The sequence below is a fragment of the Arvicanthis niloticus genome, chromosome 7, assembly GCF_011762505.2.
Source record: "Arvicanthis niloticus isolate mArvNil1 chromosome 7, mArvNil1.pat.X, whole genome shotgun sequence".
NCBI lineage: Eukaryota > Metazoa > Chordata > Mammalia > Rodentia > Muridae > Arvicanthis > Arvicanthis niloticus.
This window is the reverse complement of record NC_047664.1, coordinates 77,511,507-77,530,459: the sequence shown is the minus strand read 5'-3', so window position 1 is coordinate 77,530,459 and position 18,953 is coordinate 77,511,507. Positions and strand designations below refer to the sequence as shown.

Sequence of the window (18,953 nt, the reverse complement as noted above, 5' to 3'; positions counted from 1 at the left end):
TAAAGTCACTATCTGGAAGATTAGAAATTCTATAGGACAAAAGAGGAGGAGGAAGTGGAAGAAGAGGAGAAAGAGGAAGTAGGTGATGAGGGAGGAAGAAGATAGAGAAGATGTTCTTGGTATTGGCCTAACATCATGTGAGATTTGAAGGTGCAGTGCTGGTGTCTGGTGCACAGAGCCATTAGCCCTAAGGGTTCCATCTAGGAGTTCAAACATAAGGAGAGATACTAAGACCTATTAACTATGGAGGAGAGGCTTTGAATGGGTGGAGGCAGTTCTGAGGTAATGCTTGTTATAACAGCACTGAGAAAATTAATGTGGTGTTGGGGGTCCTGATTTTCTTCATTTGTAAAAAATTAATTTGCTTTTACTTATTCACTTTACATCCCACTCACTGCCCCTGTCCCTGTCACCTTTTCCCACAATCCTTCTCCCATCCTCTCTTCCATTCTCCTCTGAGCAGGTGATACCCTCTGGGTATCTCCCCAGAGGGTCCTATTTTTGTACATCCTAGGACATTTAAGCCTCTGAACTATAGTCGTTGGGAATTTGGAAAGACAGGAGGAAGCAGACGATGGATTTCTCTCATATTTCTCTTCTCAAATTTCATGGGCCCAGTCAATGAAACTGACTCTCATGGGAGGCTAGTGTGACAGGAGACAGAAGAAAATACAGGGTTGTTCTGAAGATTCCACATTTGTGCTTGAAGGTATCCAGGACACTTGGCTGAATGACTGCACTCTGTTGTAATGTGTGGGCTGGGTGGAATTATTGCTCTAAGACGCTCATCATCACCATCAAGAATCCACATCTTAACCTCTGTTCAGGTGAAGGGTTTACTTTCTCTGTTGTTGATTCTGAAGCCGCCATTTCAGATTATTTCCCTGGACCATTTCTGAGGATGCTGCTACCCTGATGCTCTGTTGCTTGAACGAGGGTCGGCAGTGAGGTCCCAGAGTACACGCACGCTTCATTACAGGATATGACGTGTGTGTGGGGGGGCTCACAAAATGAAGAGGAGGAACCAGTGATGGCAGCTGTAGGGCTAAGGGCGTATGACATCACTGTTGCCTGGGTTTCACCTCCAATCTATTGGGACATGATTGGCACATGTAATGACCTCCGACTAGAGCCTTTCCCAACTGTGCTTTCTCTCAAACTTGGCATTAATTGTACACAGCCCATTTAGCAGCTCAGGAAACAACAGTGCTTCCCTTTTGCCAAATATGACTGAACAAAGCGGCAGTGTTTTCCCAGCATGCCAGGAAGGGATGGGGCCTGAATTACTCCAGCTCTGCAAAGTGGAAGTTATGTTGAGAGCTTTGAACTAGTGGCATGCCTGTGCAATACATGCATGAACTATGCCCAAGGAGGCCAGAAGAGAGTATTGGATCCAATGGGACTGGAGTATGGATGATTGTAAACCACCATGTCCATGCTAGGAATTGAACCCTGGTCCTCCGGAAGAGCGACCAGTGCTCTTAACTGATGAGATACATGTAGTGACTGTTGACATTGTAACTGTGCCTTCTATAGAACTAGAATCATCCTGCCTAACAACTTTCCAGCTACTACTCAAAGCACTGGGCGGTTTCCAAGACGCACTGACGGCACCTTGGAGTCACACACAGCCTACAGAGGGAAATTCTCCCATCTGAATCTGAAGGCTCTCCAACAGCTGCACAGTGAATGCCGCCTCAGGCCAGCATGCTCCCCACCCCCTGCTTCTTGTCCTTTTGTCTTCTCTCTCTCTCTCTTTTCTTTTTGGATGAGCATCATGTAATTTGGGACCATAGATATTGGGTAATTACTATAGCAATGACTTCAGACATAAGGAAATATAATTACAGTCCAATTTCAGCTTGTTTCCATGACAACGGGGCAACTGCAATTGATCAGCAGTTTTCTTTCTAAAAAGATCCATGAGCCTCATTCAAATGAAATGCTAATGTGCAATTAAATATCTTCGTCAAACAAACTACAGTTGTTGGGGGGAAAAAAAAGCTGGAACCAGACTCTATCAGGTGTGGCATCTTCAACACATATCCCGGATTCTGGAATCCTCTAAATATATGTGGTGCTTAGTAGACCACAGAGTAGTGAATTGCCTGTCAATTACAACAGAACAGGGTATGTCACAGTTATTCAAGGAAAAGGAAAACATTCTGAAGTCTTAAACAGTCTAGAGGTGTGAGTTGGAGGGTTCTCTAATTGTCCCTACATCACAGGGCATGTGAGATCATGTAAACATGTCTCTCAAGCTCTGGGTTCCTCAGGACTTCTGACTATCTATCTTATTTCTTGGTTGTCCCACATGGAAAAAGATCTCTTCATAAACCTCTCTCGCTATCATGTGAACAAATTTCCTCTAGGCTTGAGCTCTGGAAGTAAAACGCAGGCTATCAGCAGTGGCGTCTCTATCTTTGGTAATATCGCTCTGTGTTTATAAAGGACTTTACAACAGATTGTGCAATATCATGTGCATATTTTGACCTTCTGATAATCCTAGGAGATGGCTTGTTAGCTTAGCAGATCAAGGGATTGGCTTTCCCCTGTCATCCAGCTCCTGAGTGGTAACTTCTGCATTCACAAGACAAACCCCGCCCCGTCCTCTGCTGCTTCCTTCGAAACTGCTACTGCTGATTCGCCAATAGCTCTTTCCCTAGACTTACACAGCCCAGGTCCACTCCTAGCTGGTTTCGATATTACAACTGATAGGATTATTTTTTGTTTTTCTTAAACTTCTCTATTCTCGTTCAACTTAGCCACAAGCCCTTATAGATGGAACGATGGAGCAGGAAGAGGATAAATGGTCTAGTATAATTGATCTTTTCTGAAAACCCGTCAAGGTCAAGTGACAGGAAACACACAGTGCGACCAGGCAGCCCTGAGCTGTGCTGACATTTCGCTGAAAACACGGCTCATGATGCTGACTGTGTACCTTTCCTTTTCCAGAAAGTGGGGGATGCTAATAGTCTTTATCATCTGAGGAGGAATTAGACGAATACTGACTTGTAGAGGGGGAAACATCAATAATGTCAAAACTCGGTATTCATGCATTTGTTCATCCAATAAAATTACCAAATCCCTGGAATTCGGTAATGCCACAGGGCTAGGGGCTGGAACTACAAGCACAGTAGGTCGTAAGACTCACCCTTATGGGAAGGTGAAGAGGCTGTGAGAATACTGGGGGATTGGGGGGGAGAGACTTATGATTTTGATAAGAAGGGCTCAGGAGTTGGAGGTTTGGTCTTCAGTTGGTGACACTATTTCAAGAGGCTTTATAAAGTTTAGGAGGCACTTAGCTGGAGAGTGTGTGGGGGTCCTTAGGGGGATTTTCTCCCTGGCCTTGTCCTGTCTTTCTCTTTGTTTCCTGTCTGTGATGAAGTGAATGGGTTTTTTTTTTTTTCTGACATATGCTCCCACTGTCAGGATGTGTTACTCAAGTGCATGGGGACCAGCAGCCATAGACCAGAACAGTCTGGTCATAGCTATGCAGAATTAACAGGCTGATGAGTCCAAGTGGATTGGAGGGACTTGCTTCCCCAGGGAAGGCACAGTTGTCTAGAAAACCAAAGAGTGAAGGGAATACTGATGGGTTGCTCCAGATGAAACCCACCATGTATCAAGTGCGGCCTAAGGTTAGAGCCACACAGCTACTGGCATCTCTCTGCTGCTTGGTTTCACTGTCTCAACCTTACCATGAATCTTTCTTTAAAAAGATTATTATTTCTTTTCATTGTGTATATGCTTGTCTTTGTGGACATGTATGCACTTCAACACATAGTGTCCTTGGAGGCCAGAAGTTCTTGGCTTCCCCAGAGTTACAGGTGGTTGTAAGCCACCTGATGTTGGTGTTGGGAATTGAACTAGGGTCTTCTGGAAGAGCATTATGTGTTTTTAACCTCTGAGTCATCTCTCCAGCCCCTGCCCTAAAGCATCTTATCAATTTATGTTTTACCACCAAGGGATGAAGGTTCTAACCACGACACGTTCTTGCCAATACTTACTAAAAATCTGTCTTTTGGGCTGTAGCTCATGGATGTGATGTGTTTCCCTGTTGAAGAAGCACGGCTTATTTTAACAGGTCTCTCTTTTCTCTCTCTCTCTCTTCCTCCCTCTCTCCACTCCTTCTCTTTCTCTTTATTTCTCTCTGTCTCTTTGAGTAGAAATATCTACCCAAATCCTTTGTCTAGTTTTTAAAGAAGGTTTTGACCTTTTATTATGGAATTGTAAAAGTTCTTTACCTGCCCCCAATACAAGGCTCTTACCAGAAATACCACTTGCAAGTGTCTCCCTCCATTCTGTAGAGGATTTTGCATTCCTGGAACTCAGTGGAGACACAAAAGCTCTAACTTTGTTTCCTGTAACCTGGCTCAGCTCTTCTCATAAGTCTAGTAGATTCTTATGAGTATGGATTCCTTAGACTATTTTTTGGGGGACAGGGTCTTTCTTTGTAGCCCAGGTTGGCCTGCTTTAATCTTTCCAAAAAAAAAAAAAAGACAAGATATGTGTGCCTAAATCATGAGGATATTTGTCTGTATTTTTTTTCTTTTTTTGCTTGTGACATCTTTCCTTGTTTATGGTGTAAAGTTAGCACACACCTACAGAAAGAGATGTAAGCTTTATACCCTCGTCTACTTCACCCTCCCTCCCCTCTTTCATAGAATCTGACTAGGTAGCCTGAGTTACCCTGGAATTCACAATCCTCTTTCCAAAATCCCATGTATTCTGGGATTCTAGGTATACACTGCTATACCCAGCTTCCCACATTCGTTCTGGCATTAAAGTTTCTGCTTATGCCATTACCTTGATGGGTCCATGCCCTGCCCCTCAGCTATATCAAACCCTGTTCATTGTTAGAAGACACTTCAAGGCTTCCGCATCCCTGAACCCTTTCTTGATTATTCGGATCTGGATGTGAGCTCACTGTGTCTGGAGACCTATTGGTTTATAAAGGGCACTTACAAATGCTGCAGTTGGGTGTGCTAAGGTACACGTCAAGTGTCCAGGATGAACTGGAAGCAGAACAAGAAGCAGCATCAGAGTTTCATTCAACAGCAGGAAGCAGGCAGGAATCTGAGCCCAGAGACCCAAGAGCAGTACGATATCATGGCCCTAGCAATATTGCAGCCTCTCTGGGAGGCGGAGCTGTGGACATTAGGAACACACTGTTTACTGTTTGCGGTTGCTCAGGGATTTATTAGTTCTCTGACCTTGGGCTAGCCACTCTAGCCTTAGCTTTCTCATCTTTAAACTCGGATACTAAGAATCTTAGAGAGTTATGGTTCATGAGTTCATCAGTGCAAAAAACATATTAATGCTAACAAGGTGTGGCTATTTCAATAAATGTCATTGGTTCTTCTCTGTGAACAAAGGGTGTGTGATCAAAGGATCACATAGGATATCCCTGCTATATAGGATATCCCTCTTTTTAAAGACTCACATGGTGCATAGCATAGTAAAAGCCCTGTAAAGACTTAAGTAAAATTACTAATATATATTATATATAATCAATAATCATACACATATGCACACATATTCACCAAGATGGCTCTTTCCCTCTTTTTACATGTAACATTTATTCCTTCTATTTTCTGTTATCGTTGTTTCTGAGAGAGGGTGTTGCTACCTAGCCCTGATTGGTCTGGTCCTCACCATGTAGCTTAGGCTAGCCTTGAGCTCATAGCATACCTCCTACCTCAGCCTAGCAAATGCTGGCTTGTAAGGCTTATTTAACATGCTTTTGGAAATGTGCTATTCATTGTAGTTAATGAGCAAAGGAGATGCTATTAAATTGTTTTAAACTATCATGGTCTAGGCTTCACTTTCCCAGAGGCATGTTTGATTTAAAAGCACCAGCCAAAGAGCCACAAAGGCGCCTGAGCTACAGAGCAGCAGAATGGCCTGAAAGCCCCAAGGGATGGCCAACATGAGGCAAAGGGAGCAGACCAGTGAGGAGCTGTTCTTGGCCACAGAGACATTTCTAGAACTATAGATTCTTGAAGTCCATCCTGTTAGGTTTCAGCAACTTCAATGACTAAATGCCACCTTCCTGGGCCCCGACCCCCGGGACACAAGCTCAGCCTCCCGGGTTTTTAGAGTAACCCTAATACTCAGGAAACTCTCCCTCAACACTGGATGGAGTCCGCCACCTTAACCACGTCCACGTCCACGGGACGTGGAAGTCTTGTGTGTCAGTGAACACTTTCCAGTTTGGATGGAAAGAAAAGACACCTTCAGACTCATTTCTAAATCTTTACAGAGCATGCAGTAGCATGTCTGTCTGTCAACTGAGCCGTGAACTGGAAATCATTTTAGGAAGGCATAGTTCTCAAATTTTTCCATTTGTCACTAGGGCAAACGTGCTATAACCTTCAGCTATAGGTATTCATGTACTATATCCGTGAAGGAAGGGACATGCTTCTTGGTGTTTAGAGACAGGTCTTGTGTATCTTTGGCTGGCCTGGATCTCACTGGCATACTAAGTCGCTCTCTGACTTAACAGTCTGTCCTCTCCTGGAATTACAGGCATGCACAGCCACTGGTAAGTCTTATCTAAAGTTACTTTTGTTTTCTTATATTACTATTTTAATTTTTAAAGACAGACACAAAACTCCATAGTCCAAACATCCTTTTAGCTACTTTACTTAAGTGACGAGTGTTTTTTTACTTAGATAAACAAATACGGAATTAAAATATGTCCCATACCATATGTGCAGGCTTCTGAACAAAAGTCAATAAGACGAGCAGGTGATGTTACCTGTATGATAATTGCTTAGCCCAGAGTGGAGTCTCCCAAGATTTCTTAAAGCTTTAAGGAAAACCACCCTCAAGAAGTAAGTGGAATGCAGAAGTTAAACAGGGGGAGAGATCGTGTAAGAGTCCAAAGCAATTCAACAGGACACGGAGGCTGGGAAAACCCACGGCCTACTATGAAAGAGAAGTGTGTGTTCAGAGGGCTGTCTGTCCAAGGTGGACTCTGTAGACTGATGGCTTTTCCTACTGATTAAGTCTTGGTTCCATATTAGTAGTTTTGTACCTCATTCTGCTATGAGGTGCTATGACCCATGTTCATGGTTTACATGATGGGACCACAGTCAACTCCATGACAATACCCACACCGCAGCCAGGCGGTCACATAACTGTTTGCTACACTTTCCTTTCAGGGAAGGCCTTTCCTTCCTCAGAGTTTTATTACTCTAAAGGAGAGCAATTAAAATTGACCATTCTTTTATGTGATAAAACCAGTGGAAAGCAAACTCAGGCTTGTTGAGGCAGAGTTAGCGCTGGTCAGAATTAACATTGGTCAGGGAAGATGCAGTGGCCACCGCACAGCTTAGCAACCGTGTGCCGCCTTGCCTGAGGGTTTGTAACACAAATAGTTATCTGCTAGAATCTTCTTATTGTCACACACTCTAAAGAGCACTGTTATTTTTGGTGCCTGATAGGTAAGTCAGGCACCAGCACTCAACAGGAGGCTGAATGAAGCCTGGTCCCTGAATTCAGGAGCCAGCCCAGTAAGAAACAAGCAAACTGTCAGGCATGTACTTTGTTGAGTCAGGGAGAAATGCTAGCAAGCACAGCAGGGCTGAAGACATCACACCCATGGCTGGGATGGTTTCCAAGAGCATTACCAGCACCCAGGTGACAAAGGTCACACCCCAAACCCTCCATTCCCTTAGTTTTAAGATTCTTGATAAGATTTATAGTACCTGTGTCCTAGGAAGGGAGAAAGAAGAGGGGCAAGGGGAGGAAAAGAGAGATAGAGACAGAGAGAGACAGAGTGAGAGACAGGCAGAAAGAGACGTGGAGAGATAGACACAGAGAAAGGCAGGAAGGTGGAGACAGAAACAGACAGAAAGAGACAGAGAGATAGAGGCAGAGAGAAAGGGAGAGGCAGATAGTTAAGAAATAGAGGGTGGGGATGGAGAAACAGAAACACACAGAGACAGAGATAGAGACAGAGACAGACAGACAGAGGGAAAAGGTGGAAAGAAAAAGAATGACAGGAAGGAAAGATGAAGGGGAAAGGTAAGATGCCCGTCATGAAGAACACATTCCCAAAGCAGTAGAAGCTTCCTGGGGTGTGTTGGGTGGCTTTGTGAGCCCGAGATTTGTATTCTTGCATCAGATGTAAGCTCTAGACTGTGGGTATCTTTTCCTTGCCACATAATGGGTCATGGGAACTTGGGTCCTCAATCAAAGAACCCCCGTTGAGCCCAGCCAGTGAAGTGCTGCCCTCCGCCACCAGCAACGGCAAACAAACACAGGCTCAATCCCTGAGGTGACTTCCCCACCCAGCACACCAGGTGCCACCCTCATGCCCAGGTGGGGCACCTCTGTGATGCTGCCCATGCCCGCCAAACCCAAAACCTGACCCTCCAGGTGTTTCTTTCCTTACCCTGGGACTCTGCCGGCAACATGCAAGGAAAGGGCGGGAGCTGTTACCTCAGATTGTTCTCCAGGGTTTCCTCATCTGAAGAGAAGGTCTCATTGCTGGCACTTGGGGGCGAGTGACTCTGCCTCCCAGCTGATTCCTCCTGAGACAACAGAGTGCCTTTCTTTTTCTTTTTGCCAAACAACTTCTTAAAAGGCTGGAATTTGCCTCCCTTCTTCTTGTCTGTGAATTGCAAGATAAACAGACGGCTGCAGTTTGATAGGGCTGTGCCTCTGACTAGGAACAAATTATCACTCAGCTACTTCGGGCCAAGAGAGCCAGGGCAAAGGGCAGCCTGAGAGACCAAGCTCGCTGCTGAGCATGGCAGGGACGCCCAGGCATCAAGGTGCACAGTGAGGCAGGGCACAAGCCATAGGCGTGATGCACCTTCTGACCCTCAGGCTCCTAGAAGATCAAGGGGAAGTTCCGACTGCAAGGCCAACAGGGCAACCACCCCCCCCCACCCCACCCCCCCCGCATGTGCCACATGAGGGTGGCGCTTCCTTTCTTTAACAAAGCCAATGGTCAGGGTCAGCTTCCAGGAGGGGAGTTGTGAAAAGCATCCAAGCCATACAGGAATTTTCACAAGTATACGACACAAACCCCCAATCACTCTGGTTTAGCCTTGTCACATGCAGAGGATAATGGCTAACTCTTGGCACAGGTTTTGTGTCAATGCCACCCATGACCAGATAGCCCTTGATATCTCCCATATCTCCTTTAAAATTTCCCAGTGAAGAGATACTAGGCAGTTGCTATAAACTTCTTTCCATTATTCTACTGCATCTACTAGGGACCGGGGCTTGCTGCTAAACTCTGCTGAAGATATTTTTGACAGTATCTTCCACTCTGCTCCTTTGGATACAAATTCCTTCACTCCAGTTCTACCAGGGAACAGAAAGTGTAAACCCTTCTCCACCAGAAGAGTACCCTTTGTCAACTTTCCTTGAGAACCTTAGAGCTGCTCACAAGGCAGTCTCGTGACCATCTTTGAAACTGCTTCACCCTCACTCTGCCGCCGCCACTCCGAGGGCCTGCTGGAAAGATCAATCTCTGCGCTAACGCCGTGATGTTATGGAGAATTATTAATGTCCCTGTGGTGGGCTTTGCCCATGGGAAGTGGCACCATTAGGAGGTGTGGCCTTGTTGGAATAGGCGTGGCCTTGGAGGCAGTTTGTCACCCTGTAGGCGGGCTTTGAGGGCTCCTAGTGTTCCAGTTCTGCCCAGTGCAGAAGACAGTCTCCTCCTGGCTCCCTTCAGATCAAGATGTAAACTCTCAGCTCCTCTAGCACCAAGTCTGTCTGCATGCTGCCATGCTTCCCGCCATGATGATAATGGACTGAACCTCTGCAACTGTGAGCCAGCCCCAGTTAAATGTCCTCATTTCCAAAGTTTACACTGTACTTCCTTATCGGAAATAGCTTTATTAAGTTCATGAGTTCATCTTACGCTTATTTTACTATTAAATTTGTTAGCCTTCTTTTGAGAAGATTTAGTAACGACCCTTAGGTCCAGCCTATGTTTAGACACTAAAACGTAAGGTGACATTAATAGATGTGGATTCTTTTAAAAATAATTTTTTTTAAAGACTAAAACATAATTATACCATGTCCCCCTACTCCTTCCGTTGCCTTGCAAGCCATCCCATATATCACTCCTTGTTCCCTTTCAAACTAAGCCTCATTTTCACTAATTCTTATGACATATATAATATATAGAAATGAATACATAAGTATAACTGGCTTACTCCACATAATGTTGCCTGCAAGTGTGTTTTCAGGGCAAATCATTTGGTATTGGAGATCTCTTTCCTGGGGAAGGCCATTTGTCCCTCTCAGTGTCCCTTGGCTGTCTGCAGGTCTTCGTGTAGGGCTGAGGGGCCTCATGGACTTTCTAGTCACGTTAGCGTGTCTTTTGTTGTCTTTGTTCAGCTCATGTTTAGTCAGTTATGACGGGGAGACTTTATGGGTGTAGAGTATGAACTCTTTAAATCATAGCAAGAATTATAAATTCTTACTTATTTGATTCCCCCAATTTATAGTCTCAAATATAAAACCTCCCATCCCCCCCCCCCCCAGGCTAGTTATAACAGTTGCAATTCCCTGTCACACCATGTGTAAGTCTGGACATGTGTCTGTAAACGTCCATTAAATAAACCTAGGACTTTAAGGAACACTGGAAGTCAGCTCCATAGACTCAGCTGGCTTAAGGGCACACAGCCCCCAGTAGCCGCTATTTTCTTGACAAGCGACTATGCTATTGTTAATATTCTTTGAGGCAAAGATAGGGCATGAAAGAACAAATTTCACCAATTAGTTAGGCAGTTTCACGATTGTGGCAAAACCCAGCACACACTCGCAAAGCTAACTGGAAACATTTCAAGCACACTGCCATGCAGAGCAGAGCAGAGCAGAGCAGAGCAGAGCAGAGCAGAGCAGAGCAGAGAGCAGAGCGCAGAGCAGAGAGAGAGAGAGAGAGAGAGAGAGAGAGAGAGAGAGAGAGAGCGCAGAGAGAGCAGAGCAGAGCAGAGAGAGCAGAGAGCAGAGCAGAGCAAAACACACAGACGTATTTGATTTTACAACACAGACTTTACTGATCTTGGGTAGATGGACAACTGGGAAAAGAGAAAAGAGAATGATAATTACTAATAACGTGGTATTTCCCTGGCTACAGACACATCTAGTGATTAAAGGTCTGGGCCCCAAAGACAGGAGTGTTTGGCTCAAATCCCGATTCTGTCCCTTACTATATCTACCTCCCACTCCTTCTGGGTTCTCATGCTCTTCAGCTTTATGACTGAGTTCATGGGTGAGCAGCAGGCTGACACATTTCCTTAATATTCCAGCAGTTTTCCACTTTAATTTTCAGCCTGGAAGGCGTTATAGACGTACACATGCTGCTTTAAAATCACAGTGACTTTTATTCTCCAAGTACTGAATTAAATTAATTTGTTTTTGTAGTCCAATAATTACTTTAGGGCCTTTTTTTTTTTTTAACCCATTTAAAGAAGTGCTCACTATCCACTATTTCATGGACAACATCATATACCACCTGAGGCCTGCATCTCATAACCACTAATTTATATAGATAATCCTGAAAAATTAAAAATCCCACCTGGAAGTTCAAGCAAATAAGATTCCTTTTCCCATTTTTCACATGGATAAAATTCTTACGTGTTTATTCCTAATCTTAGAATTATTAAAGAACCTAACTTCTCTGCACTGCATTCTAGGCTGTGCCACCAACTCAGAAACAGATGGTAGAATTCAGTTTAAGCATCGTCATAAATGTGTTGGTCTGAGGTTCTCAGAAGTTGACACCGGGTTCCTAAGGTCAGAACATCGGAGATTCCAGGTAAACCAAAAATGAAGTGCACATCTTCGAGAAGCAACTTGCCAAGTCTCTAATGTGCTATTATCACTGCTCTCCACAGAGCAGAGAACAGGCAGCGCTTATCTGGAAGCTTTTCTTGAAGTCTGGTTAGGTTAAAGAAACTTGACTTCCTCCTCCTCATGCTCCACCTCCTCTTCATGCCCCGCCTCCTCCTGCTCCTTTTCCTCTTCTCGACCCTCCCCCTCATGCTCCTTATCTTCAAGCCCCTCCCCTCATGCTCCGCCTCCTCTTCACGCTCCTCTGCCTCCTGTTCTCCCTCCTCTTCAAGCCCCTTCTCCTCATGGTCCTCCAATTTTTCCAGGAGCTTTCCTGTGTAACTCAGGTTGGCCTCAAACTTGTGACAATCCTGCCTCTGCCTCCCAAGTGTTAGGATTACAGGCACCGCTTCCTGTGGGCTTCTCTGAACTCACTTTGATAGAGTCTTCATCAATCCCCCCACTTCCTACTTCCACCTCCTACACCGCCTCTTGACCATTTGCATGTTAGGCAAATATTCTACCATTGAGCTACATGTCGACTTCATTATGTCTTTTAGTTTCTCTAAGTAGTCTTACATCACACACACACACAGATACACACACACAGAACACACACAGAACACACACACAACATACACACAACACACACAACACACACACAACACACACACAGAACACACACACACACACACACACACACACACACACACACACACACACACACACACACACACACACACACACACACACGGCCTTCTTTCCTCTAACTCCAGTGCACACTCCTCTGTAAACCTGAGAGAGAACTGAAATATTTGAGACTTTACTGGTTAAATACACTTAATGTTTTATGTAAACGTCTGCAAACACTCACATTTAAATAGATACATTACGATAGATACATTAAGACAACAATTGTCTGAATCCCAAGAGTCTACTAATTGAAGGAATTTTCTTACCCTGGGGCCATCTAAACACTTTTTTTCATATGGAACTTCCAAGTTTAAAAAGATAACAGCACACACTGTGTGTTGCACAGGGGCTGTGGTCGCCACATTTGTACCAGACCCCACAGTCCTGGGTTATTTTAGTCACGACTAAGGAGCTGGCAGCATGTCACCTGGACTCCACATCACAGGGCCATGAGACGGCAAAACAGGGTCTAGTATTCTGCTCCCAGGAGAGGTAGGCTGGTATTCCAGCAGCTTGCCAGATCACAAGAGGAAAAAGAAGCATCTTCTCATTTCCCAGGGGAAGCAGGGAAGGAAGAAGGCATTTGCTGCCATGTTGAGAAGATGAGAAGACAGTATCAGGACTCCTTTAGAACAGGGTATAGGTCCCCAGAACCAATGGAAGACCAGAGATAACGGGGAATGCCCTCACGTCTCTCTGCACCTACGGCATCTGACATAGCACCTGACGCTCAATAGCACGGATCACCTGTTCCTACCCCTTCGGGGCCATGTTCTTTCCTGGGCACGGAGAGGTATAGTTAGATACTTGTGGGGTTTAAGACAGCACTGGATAAACAAGCACAACGGTTTTTGGAAGACATCAATATTCATGAAGGTGCACCAGCCTTACAAAGACCTCTGGGACACTGGCAGCACAGATCAAGGAGAGGGTTCCTCTGTGCTCTTGATCAGTCCAGCAATCGCACCTGCTTTGGAAAATATAAATTTGTTCCACCTGATTGATGGGTGCAATCTCACCCACAAGACATACTAGGTGAGTGCATGAAATGGTTTGTGCTTACCCGGGTCTGAGCAAGGACCTCCTTGACCCCAGTGGCAACTGTTTCTGGTTTTCTGTCTTGCTTATCCCTCAAATCCAGGAGTTTTAATATTTCTAGTATTTTCCATTGGCTTGTCAGAGTGCCCTTTTCCACATGCTTCACTATTCAAAAGGGAAATCAAATATTTAGAAATAGCAACAGAAGCAGCAAGGGTTTCTAACGTAAAGCCTCCGTGTTTGGATACATCTCTCCTACATCGTGTGAAGTGCGTGGGTGGTGGCTTCTCTCACTGCCAGTCTCCGCTGTTTCAGAAGGTGTGAGCCAGTGTGGGATCCCACCGTGAACTGAGACTAACTGTGGAGAACTGTACCATTTCTACACAGGGGCGGGACACACAAATGTCATGATACACAAGGGCAGATCACATCAGTGCCACAGTACACAAGGCCAGAACACGAGAATGTCACACAGCTCTACACGTAACACAGGAAACACTTGTAGGCTTTGCTCTGGGACCAGCTGGTCAAATTGATGGATAAGACAAAATCTGCAAGGAGGGGCTTCAATCAAAGAATGAAACCAATAGGGAAATATCTATATATGATGTATTAAGAGAACTGTCTCAACCTGGACTAAGAAGGTCCGAAATCGTCAGAGAGGATGCCATTTACAGGCACAGGCTGAAGCCGCTGTCCACAGCTCAGGTAAGCGACATCAGGTGACCAGGGATGATAGACTGGCCAAGTTGGCACACAAAAATGATCATTAGGCTCCACCCTTCCAATATGGCACCCATATTCCTGTCCTAAAATAAAGCTGAATCTCAAAATAAAGGCAATTTGCATGCTGACGTGTGATATCCTACCCACATCTGAAACCATTTTTTCCCATCCCCATGCCCCAGACATGCTATGCCCTTGAGTGTTCTAATGCCTCCTTTGAAACCCTGTAACTTCAATTCCAATTTCAACTTTATCATCATCATCACCATCACCATCATCACCACCACCACCATCAATCATCATCATCTTTTATATTAGGTCACAAAGGGATGAGACAGAGAAGACTGGCTAGCTGGGGGACACCTATAATACCAGATATTTAGAAGGCCGAGGCAAAAGTATCACATATTAAGACCAACCTGCGAAATGTAGCAAGATCTTGTCTCCAAATAAAAAGCTAAAAGGCTAGGAATGGGTCAGAAAGATGGTTCAGTGGGTATAGGTGCCTGTCACCAAGACCCGACTTTGATCCTTGGAACCCACATGGTGGAAGGAGAGAACTGATTCCCGTAAGGTGCCCTCTGACCTCCTGAATACATACACCCACCCTACTGAAAGACTTTCTTGTAAAAGGCTGTAGCTCACAAGACCCTGAGTTAAATCTACAATACTGCAAACCAGAAGGGAGAGGCTGGGGGGGACAGCTCAGGTGCTGAGGTGCTTGCTGAACAAGCACGACGAGCCAAGTTCAATTCCCAGCACTTACATATATAACTGGGCATCAGTCACACACACACTTGCAATCCCAGAGCTGTGGAGGTGGAGGCACGGGGATCCCTGAAGCTAGTGGCCAACCGACCTAGCCTAGAACAAGGCCCAGATGCTGGTGAGAGACCCTGTCTCAAAAAGCAAGACAGAAGGCTCCTTAGTAACAACACCTAATGTGGACATCTGGCCGTCACCTGCATGTGCACACACAAGCACACTCCCTGTGGTGGTGTGAATAAAACAGCCCCCATACACTCAGAGTTAAATGCTTGGTCGTCGTGGAGTGGCACTATTAGGAGGCGTGGCCTTGTTGTTGTAGGTATGGCCTTGTTGGAGGAAGTGTGTCACTGGGGTGGACTTTGGGGTTTCAGAAGCTCAAGCCAGGCCCAGTGTCTCTCTCTTCCTGCTGCCTGCAGATCCAGATGTAGAACTCTTGGCTCCTTCTCCAGCACCACGTCTGCCTGGACACTACCACACTCCCCACTATGTAAGCCAGCCCCAGTTGAATGTTTTTCTTTCTAAGAGTTGCCATGGTCATGGCGTCTCTTCTCAGCAATGGAAACCCTAACTAAGACCCTCTCCCACAGCCCTATGCTCAACACATACGTCTTGTACTAGAGCTAACACCCCCTTTGCCTTTGGCTGGGACCTCAGCTGGTTGTGGTCTTTGCTTACTGATATGATCTGCTCCTGCATTCCTCACAAGCCACTGGCCATCTTAAAACTGGGTTGCCTTGGTTCCCTGCTGCCTTTCATCACAACCCTAGGAGTACAGAAGTAGGTTGTCCTAAAGGAGCGCCCTCCATTTTACAAGAACTCATCTCATCTCATCATTTATGGGCAGCCTGGCTTCCCCTCAGAAATCACTGAAGTAATGACCTCTTCTCTGCCTGTTGACTGAGAGGCACCAGGAGCCCAACGTGGCTGGATGACACAGTCTCAACTTGAATAGAGGAATTCCAGTGTTCAAGGTTCCCAGCGGAGGTGATTATCCTTTTGAAACTGAGTGAGATTTCTAGTGGAGCAGGTTCTAAAGATGAGGAAACAAAGGTCTGCATCAGAGGGTAGTTAGCGACTGACATGGCTTTTCCGGCGAAGGGTTTTTTCTCCTATTGATCTGCACTGAGGATGCAAAGAGTATCCAAACGCTACATGTTCTGTTTTTCAAGTGTATCTGTGCACCAGAGACTGGTGGAATAGGAGACCAGAGAGTCTGAGATTCAAGAGATTAATGATCTCAACTTCTACCCAAGAAAAGAAACCTCGTTGTCTCGTGGCCACTGGTGAATGGTAAAGAAAAAAAACTCTAGGCCCCCATGGTTCTGTTAGGAAGCACTTTTGAAATGGCATCTTGATCTATGCTGGCTATGTTTCTTCAAAATACTTGTATTTCCTGTTTTTCTCTTTTCCCCACTGCCCAAGCCCCGCCCCCAGGAAGGACCACAGGAATTCCAGAGGACCGCAGCAAACAAAATTCTCTTCTGGATGCTATATACCCCAATTTTGTCACCTAAGTCTGGCTGGAGATTAGGGGTTCATTTTGTGCTTTCTGTTTTGGTTCTGTTTTTCTCTTCACTGAGTCTGAGAGCAAAGCAAGAACTATATTCTGTTTACTTTTTCTTAGCAACAAGGAGAAATCTCTATTTCAAGTTGAAGAGAGATGTGAAAAGAGTCTTGGGATCTAGGGCAAGCCACCTCACCTACGTTGCAGTTTCTGAGGACGTTAGTTTCTCCTGCAGATGTTCTGCAGATGTTCAGTGAGGTGGTTCTGAGCTGCCTTGTGGGTGCTGGGGCCCTCTGGAAGAGCAGCCAGTGCTTCTAACTGCCGAGCCATCTCTCCAGCCCCGAGAACCTGTTTCTTTAGAAAGCTAAGCGAGCTTCGCTTGTGTCCGGCCACCCACACTGTAACTTCATACAATATCCATTATATTCATCATTATGCTTTCTCTCCCCGGCTTTGTTCATAGATTATGCTGGCTTTGTAAACATTGTGCGTCTTCAGCAAAACAAGTGACCTTTGGCACCTGGGAGAGGCAACAGCGGAATCTGCAAACTGGCAGAGAGGCTGAGTCATGTAATATCGCTTCTTTGTGTCGGTATCCAGGACCTTACTCTAGGAAGGAAAAACGCTGATTTTCAAGAAGAGAGTCACAGTCTTAGAACTCAAATGTCTGTCCTTGTCATCCCGATGCTACACTTGGGCCCGATGCAGTGAGGCTACCAATAGCTAATGTGTGGCCGTCAAAATCTGGGCGAATATGCGGACCCGCTGTGATGGTTAACCTTCAACACCAACTTGACGGGATTTAGATTTGACCAGGAAGCACACATCTGTGTGTGCCTTAGGGTAGTATTCCCAAAAGTGCTAGAAGGAGACCCATCCTGAATATGGGTAGCACCCCCCACACAAGGTGGGGTCCTATGCTGAAGAAAAAAAGGAAAGAAGAAAGTGAACTGAGTAGCAGTCCTCACTTCTGTCTGCTTCCTGGAGCTGCAGTGCGGTCAGCTGCCTCCCACACCTGTTCTGCCACCACGATGGACCGTACTTTCCAACCAGGGCACAATAACCCCCCTCTTTATTACATTGCTTTTATAAGGTATGATGCACTGCAATGATAAACTCAAATACCTGCTTTCAAACACACAGTAAGACAGCAGGGCTTGTAGTAACCACTTAGGGCTCCTTTTAGCCTTTAGGGGCAAAGTCTGAGGAGCCATAAACATTCTTGTGTTTATGGTCCAGTGATACAGAGGTGGCTTCAGTCACTGCCAGTTCTGCTTCAGGATATACAAGTTGTGCAACCCCTGCCTTTGCTTGCCTGCTTTTCTTACTGTCTTGCATATTTGGGAATATGCACTCTGCGTGGGCCTTTGCTCTCCTGCGAGTCCGACAGTTTCCCATCTTGCATAGCAGACTCGGCCCACTGCCGCAGAGCACAAGTCAGAGCTACCCCTTGCAAGAGCCCTGTTTCCCAGTGGAGTCAAGGCAGGTCTGGATGAGCGCCTGTCCATGCAGCCAACTAGACAACCCCCTGAGTCAGCACTACCACTCTTCAGGAATTTCAGAGCCAGCTGACCTTCAGTACCTTAGATGACCGTGCAGCTCTTCCAAACCCACAAAGTGCTCAAGATTCTGGTCTTGAGATAACTGGAGCCTTGTTGGGGGTAGGGAGAGAATTCCCATGAACAGCCGATGAACTGCTTTCTCTCGACTCAAGAGTCCCGAGATGATGACCAAGGAGGTTGTAGAGAGTGTGTGTGTGTGTGTGTTAGGGTAGGCTGTATTTTTAGACTAAGGTGAACTGAGGGAACTTGGCAATCTATCTAATGGGTTATGACCAACATTCTCTTTAAAATAAGTAGAAGAGATGAAAATGGAATACAAAGAAGGGGAAAAATTACTTCATGATACTTTGGTTTTCAGTACATACACACAGACAGACAGACAGACAGACACACACACACACACAGAGATTCAGATGTATTTCCTGCTAGGATAAATTAAAACATATTTGTAAAACACTAAGAAAAATGGCCACAAAGCTCATTAAGATACCAGGGTCAGAAACCATTGATCCGCACACACTGTTGCCTTAGCGACAGCCACGCTTCTAAATGAAGATGTTGTGAGCAGAAATGGGCTGAGAGCCACCCAAGTGATTAAATGGAACGTCTGGTGCCACCAAAACCAGAGTTGATGCTCGACTCTGGCTTTGAGCATCTTATTTAATTAAGGACGCAAACCTCCCGTTTCTTAATTACAGAAAGAAGAAAGTTTTATTAAATCTGGGTCCTAGTGGATGCTTAGCTTAGCTGAGGCTTGACTCGAAACCTTCTGATTAGGAGTGTAACGTTAAGAAAGTATTGTGCTTACTTTTTGTGCATGTGTTACCATCAATATAAAATTCCCATCTGGGTTA

General features: G+C 45.4%; 1 protein-coding gene across 14 annotated transcripts in view; it reads right to left on the bottom strand.

Annotated features, from left to right (window-relative positions):
• The window catches only part of Cracd (capping protein inhibiting regulator of actin dynamics), a 219,521-nt gene that overhangs the window by 36,787 nt on the left and 163,781 nt on the right, over nt 1-18,953 (bottom strand). For 9 of the 14 annotated variants that reach the window (XM_076938683.1, XM_076938682.1, XM_034509490.2 and 6 more), the window contains one exon: nt 8,452-8,623. The exons of 2 other annotated variants lie outside the window; for them this stretch is intronic. In XM_076938683.1, the coding sequence (XP_076794798.1) occupies nt 8,452-8,623 (172 nt within the window). Of the gene's footprint in view, nt 1-8,404; nt 8,624-18,953 lie in introns of all 14 variants that reach the window. 3 more of the 14 variants (XM_076938684.1, XM_076938688.1, XM_076938685.1) reach the window with 1 other exon arrangement.